This window comes from Aethalodelphis obliquidens, unplaced genomic scaffold (assembly GCF_003676395.1).
Source record: "Aethalodelphis obliquidens isolate GAN/ISIS:26980383/991018 unplaced genomic scaffold, ASM367639v1 scaffold30, whole genome shotgun sequence".
NCBI classification, from domain to species: domain Eukaryota; kingdom Metazoa; phylum Chordata; class Mammalia; order Artiodactyla; family Delphinidae; genus Aethalodelphis; species Aethalodelphis obliquidens.
In genome coordinates, this window is record NW_020837974.1 from 6458983 (window position 1) to 6483876 (window position 24894).

General features: G+C 54.6%; 4 protein-coding genes across 16 annotated transcripts; 2 read left to right on the forward strand and 2 right to left on the reverse strand.

Moving 5' to 3' along the window:
* Positions 1–102: 102 nt before the first annotated feature.
* On the reverse strand, positions 103–8009 carry MCM7 (minichromosome maintenance complex component 7). Of its 3 annotated transcripts, none has more exons than XM_027125914.1 (15): positions 7347–8009; positions 6073–6152; positions 5604–5768; positions 5318–5442; positions 5064–5244; positions 4621–4758; positions 4182–4331; positions 3867–3981; positions 3644–3775; positions 3343–3426; positions 2671–3064; positions 2316–2399; positions 1559–1727; positions 676–785; positions 103–487 (listed from the first exon to the last, which is right to left on the reverse strand). In XM_027125914.1, exons 1-15 carry the CDS (start codon positions 7375–7377, stop codon positions 286–288), a joined length of 2160 nt encoding a protein of 719 aa, XP_026981715.1. In that variant the 5' UTR covers positions 7378–8009; the 3' UTR covers positions 103–285. The 3 variants fall into 3 exon arrangements, with proteins under 3 accessions (XP_026981715.1, XP_026981716.1, XP_026981717.1); XM_027125915.1 differs by lacking the exon at positions 7347–8009 and adding an exon at positions 6448–6715; XM_027125916.1 differs by lacking the exon at positions 7347–8009 and adding an exon at positions 6241–6279.
* On the forward strand, positions 7710–11717 carry AP4M1 (adaptor related protein complex 4 subunit mu 1). Of its 2 annotated transcripts, XM_027125934.1 has the most exons (15): positions 7710–7852; positions 7954–8042; positions 8419–8525; positions 8604–8700; positions 8831–8941; positions 9030–9110; positions 9325–9387; positions 9486–9552; positions 9653–9706; positions 9834–9940; positions 10042–10136; positions 10482–10526; positions 10760–10810; positions 10945–11056; positions 11228–11717. In XM_027125934.1, exons 1-15 carry the CDS (start codon positions 7795–7797, stop codon positions 11450–11452), a joined length of 1362 nt encoding a protein of 453 aa, XP_026981735.1. In that variant the 5' UTR covers positions 7710–7794; the 3' UTR covers positions 11453–11717. The 2 variants fall into 2 exon arrangements, with proteins under 2 accessions (XP_026981735.1, XP_026981736.1); XM_027125935.1 differs by lacking the exons at positions 10945–11056; positions 11228–11717 and adding an exon at positions 11107–11212 and having other exon boundaries at positions 7743–7852.
* On the reverse strand, positions 9860–20356 carry TAF6 (TATA-box binding protein associated factor 6). Of its 10 annotated transcripts, none has more exons than XR_003436991.1 (16): positions 19802–20240; positions 16333–16966; positions 16154–16240; positions 15876–16029; positions 15613–15669; positions 15409–15528; positions 15035–15180; positions 14860–14937; positions 14646–14747; positions 14357–14539; positions 13897–13971; positions 13638–13763; positions 12919–13092; positions 12431–12628; positions 10587–10875; positions 9860–9971 (listed from the first exon to the last, which is right to left on the reverse strand). XR_003436991.1 is itself a non-coding variant. In XM_027125922.1 (16 exons), the coding sequence occupies exons 3-16, from the start codon at positions 16582–16584 to the stop codon at positions 11909–11911; spliced, it is 2133 nt and encodes a 710-aa protein (XP_026981723.1). In that variant the 5' UTR covers positions 16585–16966; positions 19802–19982; positions 20268–20285; the 3' UTR covers positions 11905–11908. The 10 variants fall into 10 exon arrangements, 9 of the variants coding, with proteins under 9 accessions (XP_026981719.1, XP_026981723.1, XP_026981722.1 ...); XM_027125922.1 differs by lacking the exons at positions 9860–9971; positions 10587–10875 and adding exons at positions 11905–12289; positions 20268–20285 and having other exon boundaries at positions 19802–19982; XM_027125921.1 differs by lacking the exons at positions 9860–9971; positions 10587–10875 and adding exons at positions 11905–12289; positions 20247–20264 and having other exon boundaries at positions 19802–19982.
* A 229-nt stretch (positions 20357–20585) lies between these two features.
* On the forward strand, positions 20586–24859 carry CNPY4 (canopy FGF signaling regulator 4). Its single transcript, XM_027125939.1, has 6 exons — positions 20586–20786; positions 22704–22830; positions 22929–23025; positions 23266–23388; positions 23893–24010; positions 24103–24859. The coding sequence occupies exons 1-6, from the start codon at positions 20684–20686 to the stop codon at positions 24225–24227; spliced, it is 693 nt and encodes a 230-aa protein (XP_026981740.1). The 5' UTR covers positions 20586–20683; the 3' UTR covers positions 24228–24859.
* The last annotated feature ends 35 nt before the right edge of the window (positions 24860–24894 follow it).

Below are 24894 nucleotides of genomic sequence, written 5' to 3' on the forward strand. Positions count from 1 at the left end.
AGTGCCTGGCAGGCAGAGCAAGAACTCCCCTGAGTAGACTATGAGTGGCTGGAATAAGACAAGCATAAAGGGAAAAGATAGGAATCTAGAAAACTCAAAATACCCTGTTTTAACAGAAGGCAGCAAATCTACACACACTTTATTAGCAAAATGAATAAGTAAAACAAGTGCAGCTTGGGAAAAAGAAGGGATCCTCCTTTCCCCTCAAGGGCATCTCTAGGTCTTTAAAGTAAGGGGGATCAAGACCATATGCAGAGTAGATACCAGTGTCTCAAGCGACTCGAATCACACAAAAGTGACCCGTGTCCGGGCGGCATTGACCTGCCAGACGTTCAGCTCCTCGTACTCGTCTAGGGCCGCCTGGAACTGAGCAGGTGTGAAGCCGCGAGACACGCAGCGCTGCTCTGCCTCGGAATACCGGACACTGCGGCCCTCCGAGGCCAACTCACGGACAGTGGCAAATATCACATCCGCTGGTCTCTGGGTCCTGGAGGAAACAAGCATGGGTGTGCAAGGTCAGGGACAACAAGAACACCCAGTACCAACAGAACAGCAGTGGTCAGGGTTAGAATTCTGAGGCCAACATCACAGACACAGGGATGCAGAAGCCACAGGATAAATTTTCTGCTCAAGAAGGTCAAGGTAACTCCTGACATCCTTCACTAAGCCGCTCACCTGGCTGCTTGCCCCTTGTCACCCAGAAGGGAGTCCTTGGACATCTCCATTAGCCGTATGGCTTCATTCACATCCTCCTTCTCCACTGTGTCCACCATTCGCAGACGTGCCTAAGGGGAAGGTAGGGAGAGATGGGAACGGGAGGAGGGGGGTGGAACAAAGTCAGGGACCCCCCCCCCCACAGCTCCAGCTTTAAGGTTGGGCAACCCACGTGTTCCTACTCACAAAGGAGTAGAGGCCCCTCCCCTCCCGCCAAGCATCCGCAGTGTGGGGCCGGCACTGTCAGACCGAGACAAGTGCAATGCCCAGGGCAGCGTCCAGCAATTGCCCAAGTCTCCGCCTCTCAACACTGGCCAGTCCCGGTGTTCAGCTGTCCTGTGAGGGAGACCAGACCCTTCTGAACTCCACTGGGCTCCCCACCACGACAGATGGAGCTTGGGGAGCTCAGCCAAGAAAGCAACTGGCAGAGAGGTAGTGTCCCTGGGGCTCGGGAAGTGCTAGCTCAGCAGTAGGTCAGGTAATCACACTACCTGCACGAACAGCACTTTGGAGCCCCCAGGACTAAGGTCCAAGATGTGAGGACAGAAATGAACGTTCCTAGCACAGGATCTGGGACACAGGGAGTGAAGTTAACTCATCCACCCCCTCGGTGAGGTCGGAGAAGCAGGGAGAAGGCCTTTCCCTCCACGGACGCTGGCCGTGCCCTGCTGGAGCAGCAAGTACCCACAGTGCGGTAGCACGGAGAGGACCGCTATCTGCACTGTCAGCACTTTAGCCCCGGCAGGGCCTGCGCGGAGGGAGGCCGCGAGAGGGGCCACGTTAAGGCAGGCTGCCCAGTACAGCCCAAATGGACCATCCTCCAGCAGGACAGACTGGCACTCACCAGAGCAGTGGACAGTCGCAGGATAGCCAGTAGAGTCCGGGCGGAAGTGTAGGTGGCATCCTTACTGGCCCAGGCCTCGCGCCTCATCTCCACATACGCTGCTGTGATGTAGTCGGCCAGAGACTCTGGCACCGTGGGCTGCTTCTCCTGGCACATAGCTATGTAACGTCTGTGGGAAAGCAGGAGAGAGGGGTGCAAAGAGTATGTTTTTTCTGCATTAAGAGTTTTACTTTGGGGGGGGGTATTTTTAAGTAGAAAAACAATCAGCAGACGAGTATTTGCTTGCTTAAGTATCACTGATGGATTTCTCCAAATGCTGCATTTCAAATTATTCCCCAATTTTTAGGAAAATGGCCTTTACATGAATATGACAAATCCACCTGTCTTAAGAGGCGGTTTTGTTAACTTCAAGTGAATAGGTAAAAAGAAGAAAAACTTGAGGAATCCCTGGGAGTCCCTGGACAGACTCCATGGAGAGAATAGTGCTATCAAGTATCTGTACAGCAGGATGCAGCTTTGCCAAAAATCTGAACCTGTCTCAACCCTGAGATGGGCAGGTGGTGGAGGTAGCATGAAAGGCAGGTTCTGTGTCATGGTCTCCCGTGGCCAGGCTGGGGGGACCTAGACTCACTGTTCTTAGACTCAGGACATGTGGTGGAGGAGGAGTGAAAGCTTTTCAAGAGACGCACACACAGGCCAAGACACTGCCACCCATGGCACTTGGGCAAGTACACCAGTCCTCGCCCAGCTCTCCTACCTCATAAGCTTCATGTCCAAAGGTTCAAACTGGGCGGGGGGCTGCCGGCTGTGCTGGTGTACATAGGTGATGTGCTGGGCCAACCTGGGAAGAGGGGAGACAAGTAGGAACCCTGTCTCTTTGGTGCTACACGTCACACCCAAACTCTACATCTTGGCCCCTCACCTCTCCACCTCACAGCCTGGCAGGGACAAACTTTCAACCCTGACCCACTCTAACAACTGCCGACCAGCCCCTGCTGTATGAGGGAAAGGTTGTGGAGTTTCCATGAGCAGACAATGCGTTTTCCAATTTCTCCTCCAACTCCAGAGACTGTTACTAAAGGGTGTCTCCTTGAGTGCTGAGCTGCATTCACCTCAGGTCGTTGTCTCGGTCAGGCCGGTCCTGGATCAGCCAGAGAAGGTCAAATCGGGAGAGCAGCGCAGCAGGAAGCTGTATGTTCTGCTCCAGGCTGCGGCGAGGGTTGTAGCGCCCATAGGCAGGGTTGGCGGCAGCCAGGATGGAGCAGCGGGCATTGAGCGTTGTGAGGATGCCCGCCTTGGCAATGGAGATGGTTTGCTGCTCCATGACCTCGTGGATGGCCGTGCGGTCAGCCTCCGCCATCTTGTCAAATTCATCAATGCAGCACACACCCTGGTCAGCCAGCACGAGGGCGCCACCCTCCAAGGTCAGCTCTCCACTCATGGAGTCTCTCAGCACAGCTGCTGTGAGCCCCACTCCGGAGGAGCCGCGGCCTGTTGTGTACTGGCCTGAACAAAAGGGCCAGGGAGAAAGAAAATAGACATGTTTAGGAAAAGCAAAGAACAAGGGAGCAACAACGGGGCAAAGGACAGAAGAAACAGGGCTAGTGAGGCAAGGCCTGTACTAAACTGCTCTGACCCAGCCAGGCCTTCCCAAGGCAGCTGCAGGTCTGTGGGTGGTGGCACTGAATCTCCATTCCCCAACGCTCCCAGAAGAGAACAAACACGGACGCGTGGTGGTCCTACTCCTGCCCTCAGTTTGCCTTTCCCAGGATCTGACTACTCACTGCGGGGGGCCAGGCGGTCAATGTAAGACAGGAGCTGAGACTTGGCCACACCAGGATCCCCCATTAGGCAGATGTTGATGTTGCCTGGAGGAAGGGAAGGAAGCCCCTGAATGACTATTCCTTCAATGCAAGTCGTCCAAACACAGAGAAAAGTGCTTTCGAGATCTGCCCCCATCATGCCCAGCACCATTTCTTTTAATCCCACCCCGTGCCCTGGAAGCCAAGACGCCTGCTCTTTTATTGTGGCCTATGGGACACGGGCCCTGGTCACCCATCCTTTCTTCCTGAACGCTGCACTCACCCCTGATCTTCATGCCTCGAGGAGACTGGTCCACCCCTCCCACCAGCAGGAGCAGCAGTGCCTTCTTCACATCCTCGTGCCCATAGATCTCTGGGGCGATGGAGGCTGCCAACTTTTCATAGAAATCCTCCTCTGTGGGAAAGGGAAAAGTAAAAGCGTTTTCTGGGGGATAAAAAGTGCTCGGATGAAACTCACATTCCCAGTCTTTCCCCCGACCCCTCACCTGCAATTTGCCTCAGTTCCTCCCTGCTCAGTTCTCCTGCCCCAGACTCATCATCCTCACTCTTACTCATCTTCACAATCCGATGGGCTTCCAGGTAAGTTTCCGAGAGTAAACCCTTGGGCAGGAAGATGCCAGGGTATGGATGAAGTTCTTTAACTTGCCCATCCACGTGATTCCCTCAGGAGTTCCTAACAAAACCTTTCGTTCTGCTTTGGTGTCCTGCTATTGACACTTTTCTCTGTGGGGCTGGATGAGAATAAGGGGATAAGAAGAAAAAGGAAAAACCACCTCCTCATTTTAAACTCCCTTTCTCACCTGGACCATCTGTCGGAACCCAGCGCGCAGGACTGGCAAGAAGATACCGGTGACGCTGACATGGTCCCCGGGCTGGGCAATCCTTGTGTTCTCTCCTTCTACCAGCACCGTGATGCTGCGAGGGATATTTCCCACGGGCACTTGGTCGCTCTGGGGGAGAAGGGTACGTGAGGCCTCCGGAGACTAACCTCCCCTCCCCAGGCACACTGCTCTTCCGCTTCCTGGCCTGCTCGGCCTCACAGAAGCCCACAGGAGGGAAGCTGAGCTCTCCTTTACCTCTTCCCAACTTAATCAGAAAGTTCCAGTTAAACTTCCCTGCTGCTCTTGATGACTTCTCTGCCTCAGCTCCTCTCTCGCTTGTTCTAATTTCTTCCTCCTACTCCAGTGGACTCCCAAGCTCCACCTTCCCTGGGTCCTGGACCACACACCCCAAACTCACATGTTCTTGCATCTTCATATCCTGGAATTTGATGAACTTGGAGCCACGTGTCTGTAGGTACAGCCGCCCTCCTGAGCGGTTGGTCTGGCACTCCTGGCTCGGGCACATGATCAGAGGCATGAAAGTGGGAGACTGGATCTAAGATACAAAAAAGGAAACACCAAAGGAAATCATAAGAAAAGGAGCCCCTTAGAGTCAGTTACTTGAATCACATTCCTCTTTGTCACAAAAGCCAGAGAACTTTCGAATGTCTTACGTTATCCCTAGTAGATGTCAACAAACACAAAAAACATAGAATGTACAAAAAGACCACTCCACGCTAAAAAGAAAATGAAAGGTGAACACACCAGCATGCTTTACAATAATCAGAGAATATAACAAGTGAACGTCAGCAGAACAAAACTAGTTCTTACAAAATGCACTGTTCGTTGCTCCATACATACCGGCTGATAGGTCTCTGCCCCACACTGGTCACACGTGTAAGTGGCCACCACCATCCTGGGTTTGACTTCAGAGACACGAGTGACAATTCCACGCACTGTTACCAATTTCCCCACAGAGTCAGCCCGTACTTCCCGGATCACGCGAGGCTTGTTACTACTGGGACCTTGAAAATACAGCTCACTAAGGGAAAAAACTGTCGTTAGCAAGGCTCTGGGGATCAAACCCCACACCCTTCCCAACCGAGACCACTCACAATCTGCGCATAAGTTCAGGAGGATACTGGTTCTGGGGGCTCCGGGCTGCCCCAGGGTCCCGGCTCCGCTGCTCCATCATCAACCGGTGCTCAATGTAAACGTCCAGAACATCTTTATTTACCACCTAAAGGAAAAGGCAAAAACCAGGATGGTGAAAGGACAGCACGTAATGGGGGCCAGCAGAAATCACTGCCCCCTTTCTGCCAGCTTGGAAAGCCAGCTTTCTGCCCCCCCCAAGAACCTTCTCGAAAAATACCTAAGTTCCATGCCCTGCATTTTTCTCACCTCCCTCTCCTTGTACTGAGGCAGCAGCTCTTGTATAGCATCAGCGAAGAGCTTAGCATAGCGCTTGGTGTTCTCACAAATTGAATCCACCAGCTCAGGGTCATCCTCAGCTACATCATCTAGGTCTATGTACACTGCCACTTGCTCCCGATGAGCCAATCGAACCTGGGGTGGAGAGGAGATAGCCACGGGGCCAAATTTACCTTACCAGTGTTGACAAGCAAAAATCTGTCACCACAAGCTCAGCACACAGGTCCCAGGCCCCACATGGGAGAAACAGCAGTGTGAGACAGAACAAGACTCACTTCTCAGCCCCCCAACCCCTGAAAATACCTTAATTATTGTGAATCTAGTGATACACTGGTATCAGGTATAGTGTTAAGCTTGTAACTTACACAAAAATGCATTTGCTAATAGCTCTTATAGCTTAAGTCACTGCCCCATTCCCTCTACCCAACCTTAGACTTACCAATTGGTTGCCATACTTGAACTGCTTCTTGCCAAATTCATCATCCTGGTAAAACTCTTGTAGAAACTTCTTCACCTTTTCTATAAGAAAAGCGTAAAACCGTAAAAGTCAACCTTTCTTCAGATACCTTACTACAAAACCCGTCTGAGAGAAATCTAAGAAATTCACCTCCATTTAAAATCAGATCGATGAACTCATCAATCGAAACAACATTCAAATAAGCCTACCTAATTCTCCCCAAACAGGGCAGAACTCTTTTTCACAAGCCTGTTTTGGCCTAGGGAAGAAAAAGCGGCCCCGGGCAGTTTAGAGTATTAACCGATACCCTCCCCGCAGGGGAATTCCACTCTCTGCCTTAGTTAGAAATCTCAGTACCGTTTCCTAAGGGCCTCCCACAGCCGGCAACACACTCAGGTCTCAAGGTTCTCAGCGTTTCTTCTACGCGTTTTATTCTCCTTTTCTTTCGGTCCCCTAAACCGCTGCCCTCACTGGGATCTCCGCCACCAGGCCCGTCCTCCGCCCCACCCCCTCTCCCGCCACGGCTTCCGCTCTTAGTAAACAAAGAAGCACATGGGCCCAGATGCCGCCGCCTCACAGCCCGGGATTCCTCCGCCCAAGGCGGGAGCCCGTCCGGCGATTGGCCGGCTCGTCAAGGGCCACATCGTCCCACCCCACCACTTCCTCCCTCTGCCTCTGATAAGCACCCCAATTCCAGGCAGGCCCCCACCCTCAGCAGCTCTCTCCGAGGCCACCGCGCGGAAGGACACTGTTTACACACGACACTCCTTCCAGCGGCGTCGCGCAACTTCCGCCCGCCTCCACTTCCGCTTGGAGGTGGGCCTAACGCGGCCAATCCCGGAGCGCAGCGGCCGGCCTGCCCGCCCCCCGAGCTTCGGCGCGTCTCTGGCGCTCGGAGCACCTAAGAGCGCGGAGGGAAGTGGGACTACGGGTGGCCGACCCTGAACCTTTTGACAGGGTTCCCTGAGATCCTGGTCTCCCCTTGGCGCGACCCTTCCTTCTGGAACTTACAGCCGGGGTGTCCGCCCACCCACCACGACCCCTACTTCTTTTCCCGTACGCGGTTACCAGCTTTCCCCCGACCTCGGCGCCCCGTGCGCATCCCAGGCACCGCGTGCCTCCAACCCGCCACCTCCCGACCCTGCCTCGGGCCTCGCGCGCCGAACCCGGCCCCCCGGGACCCCCGCTCACCCAAACAGGTGTTGACCAGGAAACTTCCCGCGCAGGACGCCCCTCCCACACTTGCAGACCCTCACCTTTCTCGAGCGCGTAGTCCTTAAGTGCCATTGCTGCTGAGGGCTGTGCGGCAGCAGTTCGCGGGCTCTGAGCTCTCACTCCCCGGACAGCTAAAAACGTCCGCGCGGCGGACTGCGGGCGACCAACCGAAATTGGCGCGAAACGTCGCTCCCCACGTGACCAGCGCCGCTGAGTGCGGGCCAATCGGAGAAGATGCCCTCCGCCCCTCCCGCTCGCCACGGGCCCCTGCCACGACCAATCAGCGGGCGAATCTGGGCTGAGTGACGGGGGAGCGGCGCGGGTGTCAGAAGGGAAAGGCTGGGCGAGGCTTGGGCGGGCGCCGGGTTTCCCGCGGTCGAAGAAGAATCGCTCTTAAAGGGCCAGCCCACTCGCGTCCTTTTGTTCCGGGGCCGCAGGGCGGGGCAGGCCCAACTTTCGCTGTATCCTGGTCTACTCTCCAGAACGGCCATGATTTCCCAGTTCTTCATTCTGTCCTCCAAGGGGGACCCGCTCATCTACAAGGACTGTATCCTTGGCCAGCGGGGCCGGGGGGAGGGGCTGGGTGGGACTAGTGCCCCCGAGCCAGCCAGTGTCGCCAGCTCCTTAGCTGTCCTTCCACCCGGTCAGTCCGCGGAGACAGCGGAGGCCGGGATGTGGCCGAGCTCTTCTACCGGAAGCTGACGGGACTGCCTGGAGACGAGTCTCCGGTTGTCATGGTAACCACTGGCGGGGGTGGGGTGGAGGGGATGCGCTTGGTGGGTCTGGGTGGGGGGCGCCTCCTCCCAGGGCTGTTTCCTTGAGAGCTTCCAGTTGGGGGGTACATTCCTCTAAATAATATTAATAGAAGTTTATTGAGCGCTCACAATGCACCAGGCACAGCTCCCCGCACGTCTCAATCCTCAGCCACTCTGGAATAGGTAATATTATTAACTCCATTTACACATTAGGAAGCTGGGCCCTGGGGAGGTTTCGTATGTGGCACAAGCACGTTGCTAGTAAGTAGGGGAATCAGGATACCAGCCCAGGTCTCATGGGCCAGGAATCACTACAACTCTTTCTTGCTAATGCTTTTTCCCCCTGCCTCTGCCTCAGCACCACGATGACCGTCATTTTATTCACATCAGACACAGCGGCCTCTATTTGGTGGCCACGACTTCAGAAAACATTTCTCCCTTCAGCCTCCTAGAGCTGCTCTCCCGGTGAGGAGGGCGGGGCTGGGCACACGGGCGTGGGGGCCAGAGAGGAGGAGGGTATGCACACTCCGTCCTGTTCTGCAGGCTAGCCACGCTCCTGGGTGATTACTGTGGCTCCCTGGGTGAGGGGACCATCTCCCGCAACGTGGCTCTGGTCTACGAACTTCTGGATGAAGTGCTGGTGAGGTCCAAGGATGTCCCTCCCTGTCCCCCGTTCCCTGAAGATGCATCCCATGGTTGGGAGGCTGAGTCCATTCATTTTCACCCCTTCCCCCCCGACCACCCAAAGACTGCCCTTCTTTTACCTATAGGACTATGGCTATGTACAGACCACATCCACGGAGATGCTGAGGAACTTCATCCAGACGGAGGCTGTGGTCAGCAAACCCTTCAGCCTCTTTGACCTCAGCAGCGTTGGCTTGGTCAGTCCAGGGACAGATGAAGCCAGGATTGAGGAGGGTTAGTGGGAAGTGTCATACGTGAGGATTGATTGCTTTGGATGATTTCCAGTTTGGGGCTGAGACACAACAGAGCAAGGTGGCCCCCAGCAGTGCAGCCAGCCGCCCGGTGCTGTCCAGCCGCTCTGACCAGGTGAGGGAGGGATTGATGGGTTCAGATCCTCTGGTTTTTCTCTCAGCCCCCAGAGTCCAAGATCCCAGCATAGCTTTCCACTTTCTCTAGACGTGGATGATCCCTTTCCTTACCCGCGTCCCCAACCCAGGGCTCCAGCCTCCACTGTCCTGTCCTTTCTGCCTGTCCGCGTTAGAACACAGGCTGATCAACCCCCAAATCCCTCTTTCCTTAGAGCCAAAAGAATGAAGTGTTTCTGGATGTGGTCGAGAGATTGTCCGTCCTGATAGCCTCTAACGTAAGTTTGGGCCCCCAGCCCTGCGGCTGAGGACAGGCGACCTTTGGGAAGTGTGTCGGGGAGGTCACGTCTGGGCATTGACCTCCTGTCACTCTCAGGGCTCGCTGCTGAAGGTGGACGTGCAGGGAGAGATACGACTCAAGAGCTTTCTGCCCAGCGGCTCTGGTGAGCAGCCTGCAGGCTGGACCAGGGTGGGGTTTGGGACAGGCTCCTTGGTGGCATGTATGGGGTATTTGGCTGCTGCTTCTGTTCTTTCCTCTGACAGAGATGCGCATCGGCTTGACGGAAGAGTTTTGTGTGGGGAAGTCAGAACTGAGAGGTGAGAAAGTGGGTCTTTCTCTCCTAGATCGAGGTCACTGTCAAAGTTTTCATGGAGGGAAGTTAGAGACAGCTCCCCACCCCCTCCCAAAATATGGGTTAGGAGAGGGGTCTTTCTCTCTTTCCAGGTTATGGGCCAGGAATTCGGGTGGATGAGGTCTCATTTCACAGCTCGGTGCATCTGGATGAGTTTGAATCTCATCGAATCCTCCGCCTGCAGCCACCTCAGGGTGAGGTCAGGATCGGGCTGGCCTAGCATATTCCACCTACCGAGGGGAAGGGAGGCAGTTCAGGTGTGAGGAGACCAAACTCACCTCCATTCCTCTCTGGTCTCAGCTGACGGTGATGAGGTATCAACTCTCAGATGACCTCCCCTCCCCGCTCCCCTTCCGGCTCTTTCCTTCCGTGCATTGGGACCGAGGCTCAGGCAGGTGAGACCGTTTCCCCGTTCTAGAAGTTCTCTGGAGCCCAAGCCAACATGTGTACGCATGTACGTGTGTGTGTGCACATATATACACGTATCTGTTTACCCCTCGGACTGGCTGTGAAGGAGTGGTGGTGGTGGTGATATTGGCTCCGAGTTAGTAAAAGCACCCTCCCCCACAAGTGGACCCAGCTCCGTGAACGTAATGGCTCGTGGAGTTGGGTGGATTTCAGCCCTTCTCTGTCTGTCTTGGGGCAAAATCCACGCAGCCACACGTGGGGGCCCTGTGTGAGGGATGGTGAGATGCCGGTAGGATAGGGCCTGAGTAATGGTGTTGTGCCCTCCCACCCAGGCTCCAGGTTTATCTGAAGTTACGATGTGACCTGCCCCCAAAGAGGTAAGTGGGGGTAGCCAAGCTTAGTCCAGCTACGTAGGGTAGGAGACAAGGCCAAGATACCTGCTGTTTCCACCTTCAGGTGCGGCCAACCAGCCTCAGAATCCAGCTTAGAGGCACTAGAGTTTGGGAAGGGGGTGGGGTGGCACTTGTGCAGAACTCCAGTCATGACAGTAATGAAGATGGGACACGTCACGACCTTCCTGGGGCTGACTCTGGTCCTTTTTTCCTTGCAGCCAGGCTCTCAACGTCAGGCTGCACCTTCCCCTGCCACGGGGGGTGGTCAGGTGAGCGTGTGTGCACCGTGGGCCCACGGGTGGGTTTACCAGCTTCTCCGGACAACAGGACAGCACTGGGGGAGGAAAGTGGGAGCTGTGGGATGGCAGGGGCTAACCCAGCACCTTTCCTCTCCCAACTCCAGCCTGTCTCAGGAGCTGAGCAGCCCAGAGCAGAAGGCAGAGCTGGGGGAGGGAGCCCTTCGCTGGGACCTTCCTCGGGTGCAGGGAGGCTCTCAGCTCTCAGGCCTTTTCCAGGTATCAGCCGCTGAGTCTCAAAGGCCCTCTCCTCCCACCTCCACTTTCAGCCCTGACCCATAGCCTCCTAATGCGGTCGGTCTGCGTGGTCAGCTTCCTGGCCCCTCGGCTCCCCTGCCCTCCTTCCTGTTGATGCCTTCAGCACCCTCCTCCTGCCTCTGCCCCTCACAGATGGACGTCCCGGGCCTCCCTGGGCCTCCCGGCCAAGGCCCCTCCACCTCGGCTCCTCCTCTGGGGCTGGGCCCCGCCAGTCTCTCGTTTGAACTTCCCCGGCACACATGCTCTGGCCTCCAGGTTCGCTTCCTCAGGCTGGCGTTCAGACCATGCGGCAACGCCAATCCCCACAAGTGGGTGCGACACCTAAGCCACAGCGACGCCTATGTCATTCGGATCTGAGCCTCCCAAACGAGGACACGGGTGGCAAAGGAGGTGATCTGTGCATCAGGACAAGGACAACGTTTCCTCTCCCAGCATCCTGGCCTGTGGCTGTGGCTCTGGCTGGAAGGGTCCTGAGTCCTAGAGAGCAGGGGGGCTCCACGGGTTCAACCGCCCGTCCGTGGGATCTGACCCAGGAAGGACTGAGGTGGATCACAATTTAAAAATCAAACTTTTATTCTGAGGAACTGACTGTACAATACTGAAAGAGAAAGTCACGTGGGGGAAGCTGACTACTATTTCCTTTCACCCAGCGCGCGCGCACGTGTGTGTGTGTGTGTGTGTGTGTGTGTGTGTGTGAGAGAGAGAGAGAGAGGGAGAGAGGGAAAGAGAGAGAGGGAGAGAGGGAAAGAGAGAGAGGGAGAGAGGGAGAGTGAGTACAGGGGAGAGAAGAAGGTCAGCAGATGTGTGACAGCATCAAGGCGCAGGCGGAGGGGAGCCACATCCGGGGGGCTGAGAGCCATTAGCCTTCGGAGTCCCTGGAGCGGGAGGGGGGCTCTCCCCAGCTTCCGGTTTCCCCCCACATAGGGCGCTGACCCCAAGCGGGGAGGGGGCTGAGGTCGGGGGAGGGGCTGGAGAAGGATGGGAGGTGGGGCCTCCTTTGCCCTCCCCTGTGGGGGGAAGAGAGACCACGATGTACTTCTGGACACTCCCGGGACCAGAGGGGGCAGTGCTGGGGGGCGCGCTTGTGGCGGTGGAGACCAGCTTGACGATGGGCTGCACGCTGGGGACGGTGGTGGTGACAGGAGAGGTAGTGGTGGAGCCTGAGCCAGGGGCCGAGGTGCTGAGGGACAGGACCTGGGCGGGGAGAAAGGCAGTGCCGCTTGCCTTGCACTCTTCCCACACCCGAGGCCGGGGGATACTTCCCTTGCTCCAACCAAATAATCGGTGACATGGTGACAGTCCCCACCACCCCTGGTCCCACACGGCTTCACATACCTGTTGGGTGGATGAGGCGCTGGAGGATGATGACATGACAATGAACTTGGTTGGGGGAGGGGAAGGCTGAGGCGGGGCAGCAGCTCGAGCAGACACCAGTGTCTGGACAGGCAGCGCAATGGAGCCAGGGACCTTCAGCAAGCCAGGGGTCCGAGGGCCAGGCTGGGGGGCCTGTGAGAGGGTCAGCGTGGGCCGGGGCTGTAGGAAGAAGCAGCAGGAAGAAAACGTCACCATCTATGAAAGATACCAGCTATGAAAAGAAGGGCTCCTCTTGCTCCTCGTGGGTCTCACTGGGTTTGGGACATCATCACAAAGGGGGCCTGGACACCCCCAAAGACGGCTGACTCAGGGGGCCTGTGTTTTACAAAAGTCAGTGTGTGTGCCCGAGTTCGTGGTGTGAGTCCCGCCTGGATGGGAACCACTGCCGTGTTTTTCTTCATTTTCACCTTACCACTTGCTCACCTGTCCTCCCCGGACCCTGTACTGACCTGAGTGATGGTCAGAGTGGTCCTGTTGACCTGCTGAGCCTGCAGAGCAGCCTGGGCCCGGGCCTTGACAACGTGGGAGCAGAGGAGGGGCCCGAGGGACCCAAATTCTGCCCGATAGGCATCCTGATTGTCAGGCGGTGGGCGCAGCTTTGCCAGAACAGGGGCACAGTGTTTCTGCAGAGAGAAGGCAAAGAGCAGCCAGGTAGAGGGAGGGCAGTGACTCTGAGAATCATGATGGGGGAAGGGGTGAGAAAGGAGGTCACCCACTATTTCAGTGTTCCTGCTGGAAGCCAGGCTGTGCTAGGTTATCAGTGTGTAAGGAATGCTGTGGTTTTTCTTCATAGAGAACTTGGGCACTAGCTGGTGGGAGTGGAGAACTTGCTGAGTAATTACGCTGGTGATATCTAAGGTCCACAGGGCATGTGCCTTGCACAGAATGGGCCAGAGTGGTGCAGAAGCATCAGGGGCAGTGCAGGCTTGAAGTCACAGGCTGAGAGTTAAGACTCATTTCTTACTTAACCCCTTAGTGCCTCAGTTTTTCCAGCTGCGAAACAATATGGGACTCTGAGGTGTGCCCTGAACGTAAGAGGCGAAGATGGGATAGATGAATGAAAGATGCTGTATGTTTGCTAAACATTATCCTTGTGTGTGTGTGGTGGGGGGTGGAGAGGGGGATCAGCGGGAAGAAATGGGGGAGGGTGGGGGTGGGGCTTTGTCACCAGGAGGAGGCTCTGCACGTGGTCAGCCCCTATGCGGTCGATGTTGCTCAGCACAGGGCCATCCAGGACCCCGCGGATCCGCTCCCCCTCCTGCTGTAGCCGCGGCAGAATCAGAGTCTTAATCACCTGTTGGAAGAGAAGGGGAGAAGCCGGGGCCCTGGGGTCACCACAGTGTCTCCCAGGTCAGGGGGCTGTTGCCCACTCTGACCTCACGATCCCTCCCCTCCCCCAGGGCTCCCCCCCGCCGCTGGGGCCTAACATCATGTCCCAGCTCTGCCAGGCCTGCGATGGAGCCGTAGCGCGTTGTCCACGGGGTCTTCTCATCCACCCAGCTCTGTAAGGGGATGGAAAATAAACCCAAATAAAGGGGTGTGAAAAGCTAACTACTAAGGACCAAAGTCTCTCATACACAAATTTTCCTAGTAAACCATTAAGACATGACAGCTCCTTCCCAGCCACCCTCTCCTCCCCAAAGTAGCCGTTATTCTGACCTCTACCACCAGAGATTAGTTTTTCTGGTTTTTGAACTTTAAGTTAATGGAATCACACAATTAGGAAAAAAAAAAAAAAAGACACCAGAGATGCAGCTCAAGTCCCAGTCCCTGTCCCCCTGCCCCCTTGCCCCTGGGTTTCAGCATCATTTCCTGCAGCCACAATGGTTTGAGTGAAGCTCTCATTGTTCTGGTGACAACCCCAGGTAGTGATGGGAAACGGCTCACCTTGGTGAAGGTCTTGGTGATCCGGGACTGGATGTTGTTAGTGGTTGTGCTGAAATGCTTGCAGATCTGGGCCACCAGGCGGGCGGCGAAGTCCCGGAGCGCCCAGTGATTGTCCACATCTGGCCGCAGGCACAGCTGTCTGCTCACGATGCAGGTCATCACAGCCGGGATCAACTCATGCACCTAAGGGAGAAGCCTCGAGTCAGCTGATTCTGACAAATGGTCTCCTGTGGGTGGTGGCAGGGTCCCCAGAGCCTGGGATGAGAGGTGGGCGGGCAGGTCCACTCACGTATTTCTCTAGATACAGAGTAGGGTTGTCCATCAGCGCCTTCACCATGCGCATCAGGTAGATGAGCAGGGCCAGGTTGTTCTGCACCACGTTCACGCGCACCTGGTTGCGGGGAGAGAAGCGATGGGGCAGCGGGACCCTTCCGGTGAGCTTCCTCTCCCTCCTCCTCACCCCGGAACCTTGTCCTAGGTCCCCCCCTCCCGCGTCCTCTCACCCCCTCTGAGATGAAGGTGCTGAAGCGCGGCAGCATCTGGTAGAGCCCCGGATCCGTGGCGATGCTCTGCAGAGCCTCCTGTGGGGGGAGGGGAGCGAGTGAAGAGGGGCCGACACTGCGGGGGGCGCGGGTGGCCTCGAAGGGGTAAAGCCAGGGCCGGGTGGCGGGGCCTCACCGCTCTCTTGGCCTCACATGAGCCCACACAGGCTTCTGTGATCTCCTTGTAGTACAGCTGCTGCTCCACAGACAACTCGTGGATGCTTCGGGGCTTCAGTCGCAGAGGCGCCCCCTCCAGCAGGGGTGGCGCCTTCTTCTCTTTCCCTGTGTGAAGTGGGAAGACAGGTTTAGAAAAGAAAGCTCCAGAGGAGGCCTCAGCGCCAGACACACCTCAACCCTCACCTCCCCCACCCAGGGAGACCCGGCTTCCCTTGGGCTTCTTGATCCTCTCTGGGGCTCCTGGCCTGAGGTCTTGCCCTCTGCCCTGACCTCACCCACTTCACAAATGACCATCTGGCTTTGGGGCAAGAGGCCTGGCCCAGCAGTACTGACCTTTGCCGTCAGCTGGAGTGGCCCCCTGACCTTTGCCTTTCAAGGGGCCGTCTTCCTCCTGGCCCGGCTTGGCTGACTTCAGGGGTTCTGTGGCCTCAGCCTTCTGCTGCTCTTTGGGAGCTGGTGGGAAAGCAGTCAAGGCAGGAGATGTAAAGGGAGGAGGAGGGAGAGGGGTGGGTGCTGGACGCTGGGCACGGAGGTTACCTGGGGGTGGGTTCTCTGGAATAGCTGGCTGGCAGCCTTCAATGCTCAGCCAGTGAGCTGCGAGGAAGGAAGGTGTCAAGGTGAACTGCTGAGCGCAGACATCGGGAAGTCACTCCACACCAAGGGATGCGTGCTTTCCTTCCTGTTCCTCACCAGGGATCTCACACTGAGGGCTCCTTCACCGCGTGCTTCCTCACACCCATACACATTGCTCCTTCCCCTCCCTGCTCCCCATCCCCTGCTCTCCCCTCCCCTCCCCCAACCTTTGAGGCAGACATCCAGGGGCACTCGGGGCAGAGGGGTATTGATGATGTCGCTCAGATCAACCTCCTTCTCCTCGTAGAAGTAAAGCTCCCGGCCGCCACCAGAGGCGAAACGGAAAGGAATGAACTCCTGAGCGTGGAAGCCATACAGTGGCTACAACAGGATGGAGAGACACTGGGATGAGAAGGGAGCCCAAGCAGGCAGGTCTGGCTGAGGCAAATGTACCGTATGGGAGGTCTCAGTACCCTGCCCCCTCAGTCCTGTGCATTCCCATCACCTCGACGTTCTTTAGCTTCAGTGCGTAGTCAATATCACTGGTGGTGAGCTTCTGCCGCTTCCCCATGTGCATAAACTTCAAGGCATCCTAGGGATGGGAGGACGGATGTCAGCCCAAGACCCTGGGGAAGAAGGCGGCCTGGGCAGCACCCTCCATGCAGTGCAGTGAGGCCAGGGTACCTGTGCAATCTCCTTGATGCGGTAGCTGACCTCATCTGTCAGCAGCTGGCAGGTCTCCTCCTGAATCTGAGCGATGCCCATGGACTCGGCCACCACCTTCATGGACTCCGAGGGCAGCACGGTGTTGCTCAGCTTCAGCTTCTTCTCCTCAGCCATTCTGGAGCCCCTCCTCCCCTCCCCTGAAGGAAGATGCCCCAGGGCGGAGAGATGGAGACCCTGGCAGGGGGGTGAGAGGAAACGTGAGAGGGACATCCCAAGAAGAGGGGCTGTCCGTTCAGGAGGGGCCGCAACAAAGGGAAAACAGTGGAGATGTGAGGGGGGAAGGGGCTCAGGGGGTGCCCTTTGTCCATCCCCATGTGAACAGCACCAGAGGTAGCACTTGGACACAGTTCGACACAATTTATCGAGCTGATTCTACGCCAGGCACAGTACAAGTGAGGTATAGTGGAATGATCTCAGCTCTCAGTTTAAATCCCACCCCCGGCACTACCTAGCTATGTTACCTGGGCAAGTTACTTAAATTCTCCCAGCTTTGGGTTTCTTCTCTGTAAAATGTGGAAAGCATCTTTTTTCCCTAAGGTTGTTAATGTGCCTGCTTTCATGTGTCTTGCTCCGTCATGCATCATTATTCACACTTGACAAAAATACAACATTGGTTAAAAACAACTCTCCCTGTCTGAGCCTATGTGCCCTTACAATTGAATGTGATGAGAAAATGCACAACCATCCTGACCAATGTGCACTTTTTTCATGGCCACGAACTTCAAACGGGCCCTTAATGCTGCCTGATGGTCCTACCTTTCAGTGCACCCAGGTTCCTTCTGTCTCATCTGACACCTCTTCTCCTCCCTGATTTTTGGCCATCAGAAGAGACCTCCCCAGGCTCCCACCACCACGTGCACCCGCTGAGCAGCAAGGGCGCCCTCATGCTCTGCCTTCCCTTTCACTGTAGAGATTCTGGTCATGCCCCTCCCAACTCAAGCATCCCTCCAGCATCCCCCCCCAATCCCTGCATCATCGTCAATTCCTCGACCTACCAGATCACTCCCATTAGCCCTACAAAATGCAGTTATTTCTCCCATCTTCAAAAAACAAAACAGTGGTCCACCCATACCATGGAATATTCTTCAGCCTTAAAAAGGAAGGAAATTCTAACACACGCCACAACACAAATAAACCTTGAGAACGTTGTGCTAAGTGAAATAAGTCAGTTACAAAAGGATAAATACTGTATGATTCCAATTATATGAGGTTCTTCGAGTAGTCAAATTCATAGAGACAGAAAGCAGAGTGGTGGGTGCCAGAAGCTGGGAAGGGGAGAAGGGGGAGTTATTGTTTAATAGGTACAGTTTCTGTTTTACAACATGAAAAGCGTTCTGGAGGTGGATGGTGGTGATGGGTGTGAATGTACTTAATGCCCCTAACGTGTACACTTAAAAATGGTTAAGATGGTACGTTTTATGTTATGTGTATTTCACAGTTAAAATTTTTTTAAAAATCTTGGACTTCCCTGGTGGCGCAGTGGTTAAGAATCTGCCTGCCAATGCAGGGGACACAGGTTTGAGCCCTGGTCTGGGAAGATCCCACAGGCCGCAGAGCAACTAAGCCCGTGCACCACAACTACTGAGCCTGTGCTCTAGGGCCCGCGAGCCACAACTACTGAGCGTGCGTGCCACAACTACTGAGCGCACGTGCCACAACTACTGAAGCCCGCGTGCCTAGAGCCAGTGCTCCGCAACAAGAGAAGCCACCGCAATGAGAAGCCCGCACACTGCAATGGAGACCCAACACAGCCAAAAATAAATAAATAATTTTAAAAAGAGAAAAACATCTTTTCTTCATCCCACTTTCTCTACTAGCGATACTCTGGGGGTTTTTGGCTCCTCTTTGCAACAAAACTCCCTGAAAGAGCTGTCTTATCTCTAATTCCTCTTGAACCTACTCTAGTCAGGCTTTTGACTCCATTAGGTGCCTGAAACCACTCATCAAGTTGTGACTCTACATTGTCAAATCCAAAGTCCCATCTCCTTCCCCATCTTCCTCGACTTCTCAGCAGCACAGGGCATAGTTGCCTACTACCTTCTGGAGACACTGTCTTGACACCACTGCTACTCCACCTTCTCTTGGTTTTCCTCCTCCTTCACTGGCCACTTTCTCTACGTTTCCTCTGCTGCTGCTTCCTCTTCTCCTCGTCTGCTTGATGTTGCAGAGCCCTGGGCTTGGTCCTTGTACAGCTATGAGCTATACTTATTCCCTTGGTGACCTCAACCATTCTCACAGCTTTCAGTATCGCTTATAGGCTGATGATGGCAAATGTATATCCCCAGCCCAGAGCTTTCTTCCTAGCTCCAGACCTGTATATCAAACTGGCTACTTAGAATCCCTTCTAAACTGAACTCCTGATGATCCCACTCCACCAGCTCCAGCCTCGGCTTTTCTCATCTTCATAGCAACACCATTCATCCAGGTGGTCATTCATTATGTGAGCCCTCAAAGCTAATCCACCAGGTGATCCAATCTGATCCTCCACTCCCACTGTGTGACCAGCTCCCAGCATCTATCCCCTGGGGAACTTCAATAGCCTCCTGATAAGGTCTTCCTGCTTCCACCCTTGCTCCCTACATCTATTCCCAACATAGCAACCAGAGTGATTCTGTCAAAAAATAAACCACTTTGGGTCATTTCTCTGCTCAAAACCCTGTACTGGCTCCCAATGTGCCACAGTGTAAATTCGAAATCCTTATTATGGTCTACAAGCTCCTTCATGATTTACTCTCTCCCCATCACATCTCTGACCTCCTTTCCTTCCTTCTTCCACGTTGATCCAGCCTCACTGTCCTCCTTGCTGTTCAAACCTTTGCTCTATTCCCTCTGCCTGGAATGCTCTTCCCCAGATGTTCCCTGGCTGCCTATTCCCATCACCCTCTTTAATACTGCACCCCACCCCCACTCTGCTTTTTTAAAAAAATTCCCATGGAATTTAACATCTGCTGATACATATTGTATTATTTCTTATTGTTTATCACCACCACATCTCCGCTTCCCGCACTGTGTGGACAGGGATCTTTGTTACGTTCACTGATGTATTCTGACACCCCGGACTGGTGCCTGAGACACACTAGATACTCAATAAATACCTGCTGAATAAAGGAATGAACTGTAAGGCTTAGGAATTAGGTGCTCACTAAACCCTCAAGTACCACTGTTATCAAGTGAACAAGATATAAGCCCAAGCTTGGAATCTACTTTGTGTCCAAAAGGAAAGTGGCTCGCTCAAGCTGGCATTAGGAAGACTAATGTCAAAGGTGTTTTGGACTGACTGCGAGGTGTACGTGGAGGGCGGGTGTGGGCCTGTTGGAGGGGCGGGAAGATGGGAGCGAAATACAAGTTAGTTCTTCTCAAACCATCCTAGGTCTCCTCCCCCGCTTGTATAAGTCTTATCTGCAGGGAACACATTTATTCAACATACTCTGTGCCTGGAGCCGGGTATACAGGAGGCGGTCATGTCCCAGTTCCCTGGCGAACTCCTACTACTCCTTCAATACCCCGCGGTACCCTCTGCTAGTACAGGCTCAAATAACACGCCACGGCCTCAGGAAATCTCAGGTCAGTGGAGTCGGCAGGAAGGCTTCCCAGAAGAATAACTTGACCTAGATCCGTGTAGCAGTTTCCCCAGCAGGGAAGCAGGTCTAAGGTCCCCAGGCAATGGGTGCAGCGAGAAAGAAGGCGTAGAGAGCCCACCTCATCCCCCCAACATCCCTCCAATGCAAACACACAGAGTTCCCACGCGCACGGACACACAACCAACCGTCCTCCTCCGGGTCCCCACACGGGCCCTTCAAAGGGTCTAGTCCCGGGTACCACTCAGACCCGCCCCCGCCAGTCGAGCGCCCAGCGCAGGAAGAGCCTCTCACCACCGCCAAAGCGCCGCTCACCCGGCGCTCGGCGCCATGTTGGCCCCGCCCCCTCCAGGAGCAGTTCCTGGCAGAGACCGAGAGCAGGTCTCTGCCCCTTCCACGAGACGGAATAAGCTCCCTAGGCTCAGGGCCTGAAATTATATAAAAATGCTGTCTCTGTGCCTACGTGTAAGGAGCACACCCTCTTGCTGTAATTACTTCAGTTTATTCCTTCACTATCCGGCAGCCAGGACCTTTGGGAGGCGCCACAAAACCAGGCGGGGAAGCCCGCATTGCCGCGAAGCCCCGCCCCCTTCGAGCCGGCACTGCGCTTGCGCTTCCCCTGCCAGGCTGGGTTAAAGTTGCAGCCGAAAGCCTTGGGATTTAAAGGGCCCGCTGCCTGACCGAAGTTGGTTTGAAGGCAGGAGGTGGTTGGCTGTGGACGGCACTTGGTCATGGGACCTGTGCGGTTGGGAATGTTGCTTTTCATTTTGACTGTGTCTGGGACGCCGAAGGAGGAGGACGATGACACAGAACGCTTGCCCAGCAAATGCGAAGGTATCTAAAGGGAGTAGCCCCTATTCTCATCCCTCTGCCCCACCTCCGTCTGGGCCAGACCAAATGGACCGTGATGGGTGGGTCATCTGACCTCCTTCAGGACCTGAGGGAGGTTCTGATGGAGCCTGGTGGAATTCGAATGGGGTCAACGGAGGGAACGCATAGCGCTACCCCAAAACTATGGCACTACAATTCCCATGAGACATCCAGAGGGAGCCCGCTTTTTCTTGCTGGTTTGGGCCCCCCAATGGTTTGTGGGAATTGTAGTGCAGAGACTATCGGCTCAGGACCGACCACTTTACTGAGCATCGTGTGTGTGTGTGTGTGTGTGTGTGTGTGTGTGTGTGTGTGTGTCCTCCATGCCACCAGACCTAAATCTGAAGAGACTGCAGGAGTGAGGTGTCAGGCTCATTACCTGTGGACATCCTCTGCTCCACCCCAGCGGAGACGCTCCCAAATTATAGGCCCCACGCCCTCCTGAGGGGTTTGGGAGTGAGTACGTCAGCCTTTGAAGCTCATAAAAGAAAGAGGAGGCCACACAACTGGGAGAGGTTCCCCGTAACTGTGAGGTTTTGCAGAGGGTGTGCACTGTATGGATTTTACCGTGAGCAGCATCTTCTGTGACTGTATCACCTATGGGGCCCATCTGGGAGGGGGCACTTCAGAGTGCCCTGGTCCCCTGGTTTGTTGACTCCCTGGCTTTAATTTCTTCCTGGATTCTTTTCCCCTTCGGCTCACTCCACGCTGCATTTCAGTAGCAGTGTTCCTCCTGACTTGGTCCTCATCTCTCCTCTCCTTTCATTTGTGTCCCTACTCTTGACCGCCTACACCTGTCAGTTCTTCTAAACACAGACTCAATTGTGTACGTCCTTGCTTTAACACCTCTTCAGGCCTCCTGCTGTGATTAGACTACAGCCAACGTTTCTGGCAGAGCATCCAAGTGTTTGTGGTCTGGCCTCCATCCTTCTTACATTTCCATACCCCACCTCCCATCCCCAAAGTGCCCATGCTTCAGCCATATTGAACCTCTCAGTGGTCACTGAGCCTGCCTCATCCTCTCACACCTCTCTGCCTCTGCACATTGTTTTTTTCTTTGCCTGGAATGATCCTTGCCCTTCTGTATTTGGTTCTTCAAGACCCAGTTTAAATGTCACCTCCTTTGGAAGCCTCCTTCCTGATCTGTCACCTCCCACTGCATTGGAGGGAAGGAGAGTACCTGTGTCTCCCTGTGTATCCTTAGCATAGTGCCATAGGCACATTTGGGACACTTTTGCTCCTTGCCCCTGTGTTTAGTTTGCTTGGCACTTCTGTATAGGCCTGTCCTTTTCTTGGGACCCACTGGTGCTGGGAAGACAGTGGTGGAAGAGACACAATGCTCATCCTTGAGGAAATCGTAGGCTAGTAGGAAGTCCATGAACGACCATTGAATGAATTTTGTATTTCCTAGTGAGATTAAGTCTCTTGATAGAGTCCATTACACAATATTGTCACCACCTTTTTATCTATCCCCAGAGACATTGGCAATGTCCTGTGGATAGATCATGGGTCTTATTACTCTCTGTATTGCTATTGTGCATCCAGAAGGGGCTCAACAGATAACTGCAGAAAACAGCAAACACTTAGGCAGTGCTCACCACGTGCCAGGCACTATTCTCGGGGCTTTACATAGATTGATTGATTTAATCCTCACCACACCCCTGTGAGGGAGGTACTATTATTATCTTCATTTTAGAGGTGAAGAAACCAAGGCACAGCAGGATTGTCACCCAGCTACTAAGTGCCTGAGTCAGGATTCCAGCCTTGCCAGGCTGGCTCCAGAGCCTGCACCCATAACCATTGTGCTCTGCTGCCTTTGCTTATCTGCCGAATGAGTTGCTGCTTTGTTTGTTTGTCTTTCACGTCCCCTTGGATATCTAGTATGTAAACTGCTGAGCCTGGAGCTACAGGACGAGCTGAGTCGCACTGGCCGATCTCGAGAGGTGCTGGAGCTGGGGCAGGTGCTGGACACAGGCAAGAGGAAGAGACACATCCCTTACAGTGTTTCGTGAGTTCTTCTTGGTGTTCTTCCACCTTCCAATCCCCGAAGGAGCCCTGGGAGCGCCCACAGCATCCAGGGAGTCTTTGTTTCCCCTCTTCCCACAGAGAGACAAGGCTGGAAGAGGCCTTGGAGAATTTATGTGAGCGGATCCTGGACTACAGTGTTCATGCCGAGCGCAAGGGCTCACTGAGATATGCCAAGGTCAGACTCTTCTCCAGGGCAGGATCCCATCTCTCAGAAACTACAACCTGTACCCCCTGAGGTCCTCACGATGTCTGCCCAGCTCCCCACAGCTCTGGAGTGTCCCCTCCCCATCGTAGACTCCCTCATCTCATCTCTATGGAACTCACCGGGGTCTCCAGTAGTTGACAAAGCTGATATGGCAAAAAGGGGAGGAGGCAGGGCAGTGGCCTGGGCTGATCTCAAATTCCCATCTCTCAGGGGCAGAGTCAGACCATGGCAACGCTGAAAGGCCTGGTGCAGAAGGGGGTGAAGGTGGATCTGGGGATCCCTTTGGAGCTGTGGGATGAGCCCAGCGTGGAGGTCACGTTCCTCAAGAAGCAGGTAGGATAGGTTACTGCACTGCCCAGGAAGGTGAGAAGGGAACCTGAGACGGGAGCTAGATCCTAAGGAGGTCCATCTTTGAGCAGAGCAGGGACTCTGCCATTGACTGAAGTGGGCCCAGGAGCATATCAAGAAGTAATAATGGAGGCTAATGATATATACTGCCACTTACTGAGCACCTACTGTGTGCCCGATTTGGGGCCACAAACTTTCCAGCTGCTGCCTCATTTTACCCTCACAACAACCTGATGTGGTAGGTACTATTACCACTTCCCATTTTACAGGCAAGGAACTGAGACTCAGAGTATAATAACTTACTTGGCAGCGTAGGTGCTGGTTAATGTCTGTTGAATGAATGAGGATCACACATCTAATAGGCCAAGTTTAACCTCCTGGTTCCCTGCCTTTCCGAAGTGGGGTGGGGAGACAGGGAGTGAAGAGCAGAGAGGAGGGTCTGCAGAGGCCAGCAGAGCAGATACCCTTCTGACCTTTACACCTGATCAGTGTGAGACGATGCTGGAGGAGTTTGAAGACGTCGTGGGAGACTGGTATTTCCACCATCAGGAGCAGCCCCTACAGCATTTTCTCTGTGAAGGTCATGTGCTCCGAGCTACTGAAACTGGTAAGCCTGGCGGCTGGCCCCTTTCTTGCCAGGTCACAACCTTCCCTCTCCCCAGGACCAATATCTAAATTGTTTTCTATCACCCAACCTAGCATGTCTACAGGAAACTTGGACTGGAAAGGAGAAGATCACAGATGGGCAAGAGAAGACAGAAGAGGAGGAGGAGGAGGTGACTAACACACCAGGCCACCCCAAGCATGACCCAGAGGAACTCTGACCTTTGCCTTTGAGCCCCCAGGAGGGACAGGGGTCTTGGAGAAGAACCCTCTGAAGTCTGAGCGCTCCCTGCCCCACAGCTTTTAGAGTGTATGTGTGAGTGACCCCACCCTAGAGCTTGTAGCTCTTCTCTCCCGTGTAGTCTCAGGCAGGATCCTGGTGGTGCAGCATGGCATGGCTATGGGGAGAAAGGTGGGAGCAGTAAGTGGAAGCCCGGCACCGACAGATGAGTCCTCCACCTGCCATTTATCCCCTTGTCAGGTGTGGGTGGTGACAGTATTGAGATGTTTAAATATGTCTGCTACTCCCCACCGGACCCAGAGGTCAACATGGCTTAGAAGCGGTGGACCTTAGCAAAGTCACTTTGCCCCTCGAGGGTCTGTTTTTAGACTCATAACAAAGAAGCTGAATGGACATTCTCTCTACGACCTATACACGGTGCCGGCATCTAGGAGGCTACATGCCAACAGTCTGTGAACGGGAAGGGGACACTGGATGGGGACGGGGTAATATTGATAAGTTAGGTGGGGTAGACACTTGGTCTACTTCATATTAATTTCACTGCAGGGCCACTACGTAATATCAAAGGTGCCAAATTTTCTATAACGCTAGTAAACTTTTTTTAGAATATCAGCTGGGCCCCAAATTTCAAACAACTGCCATGCACA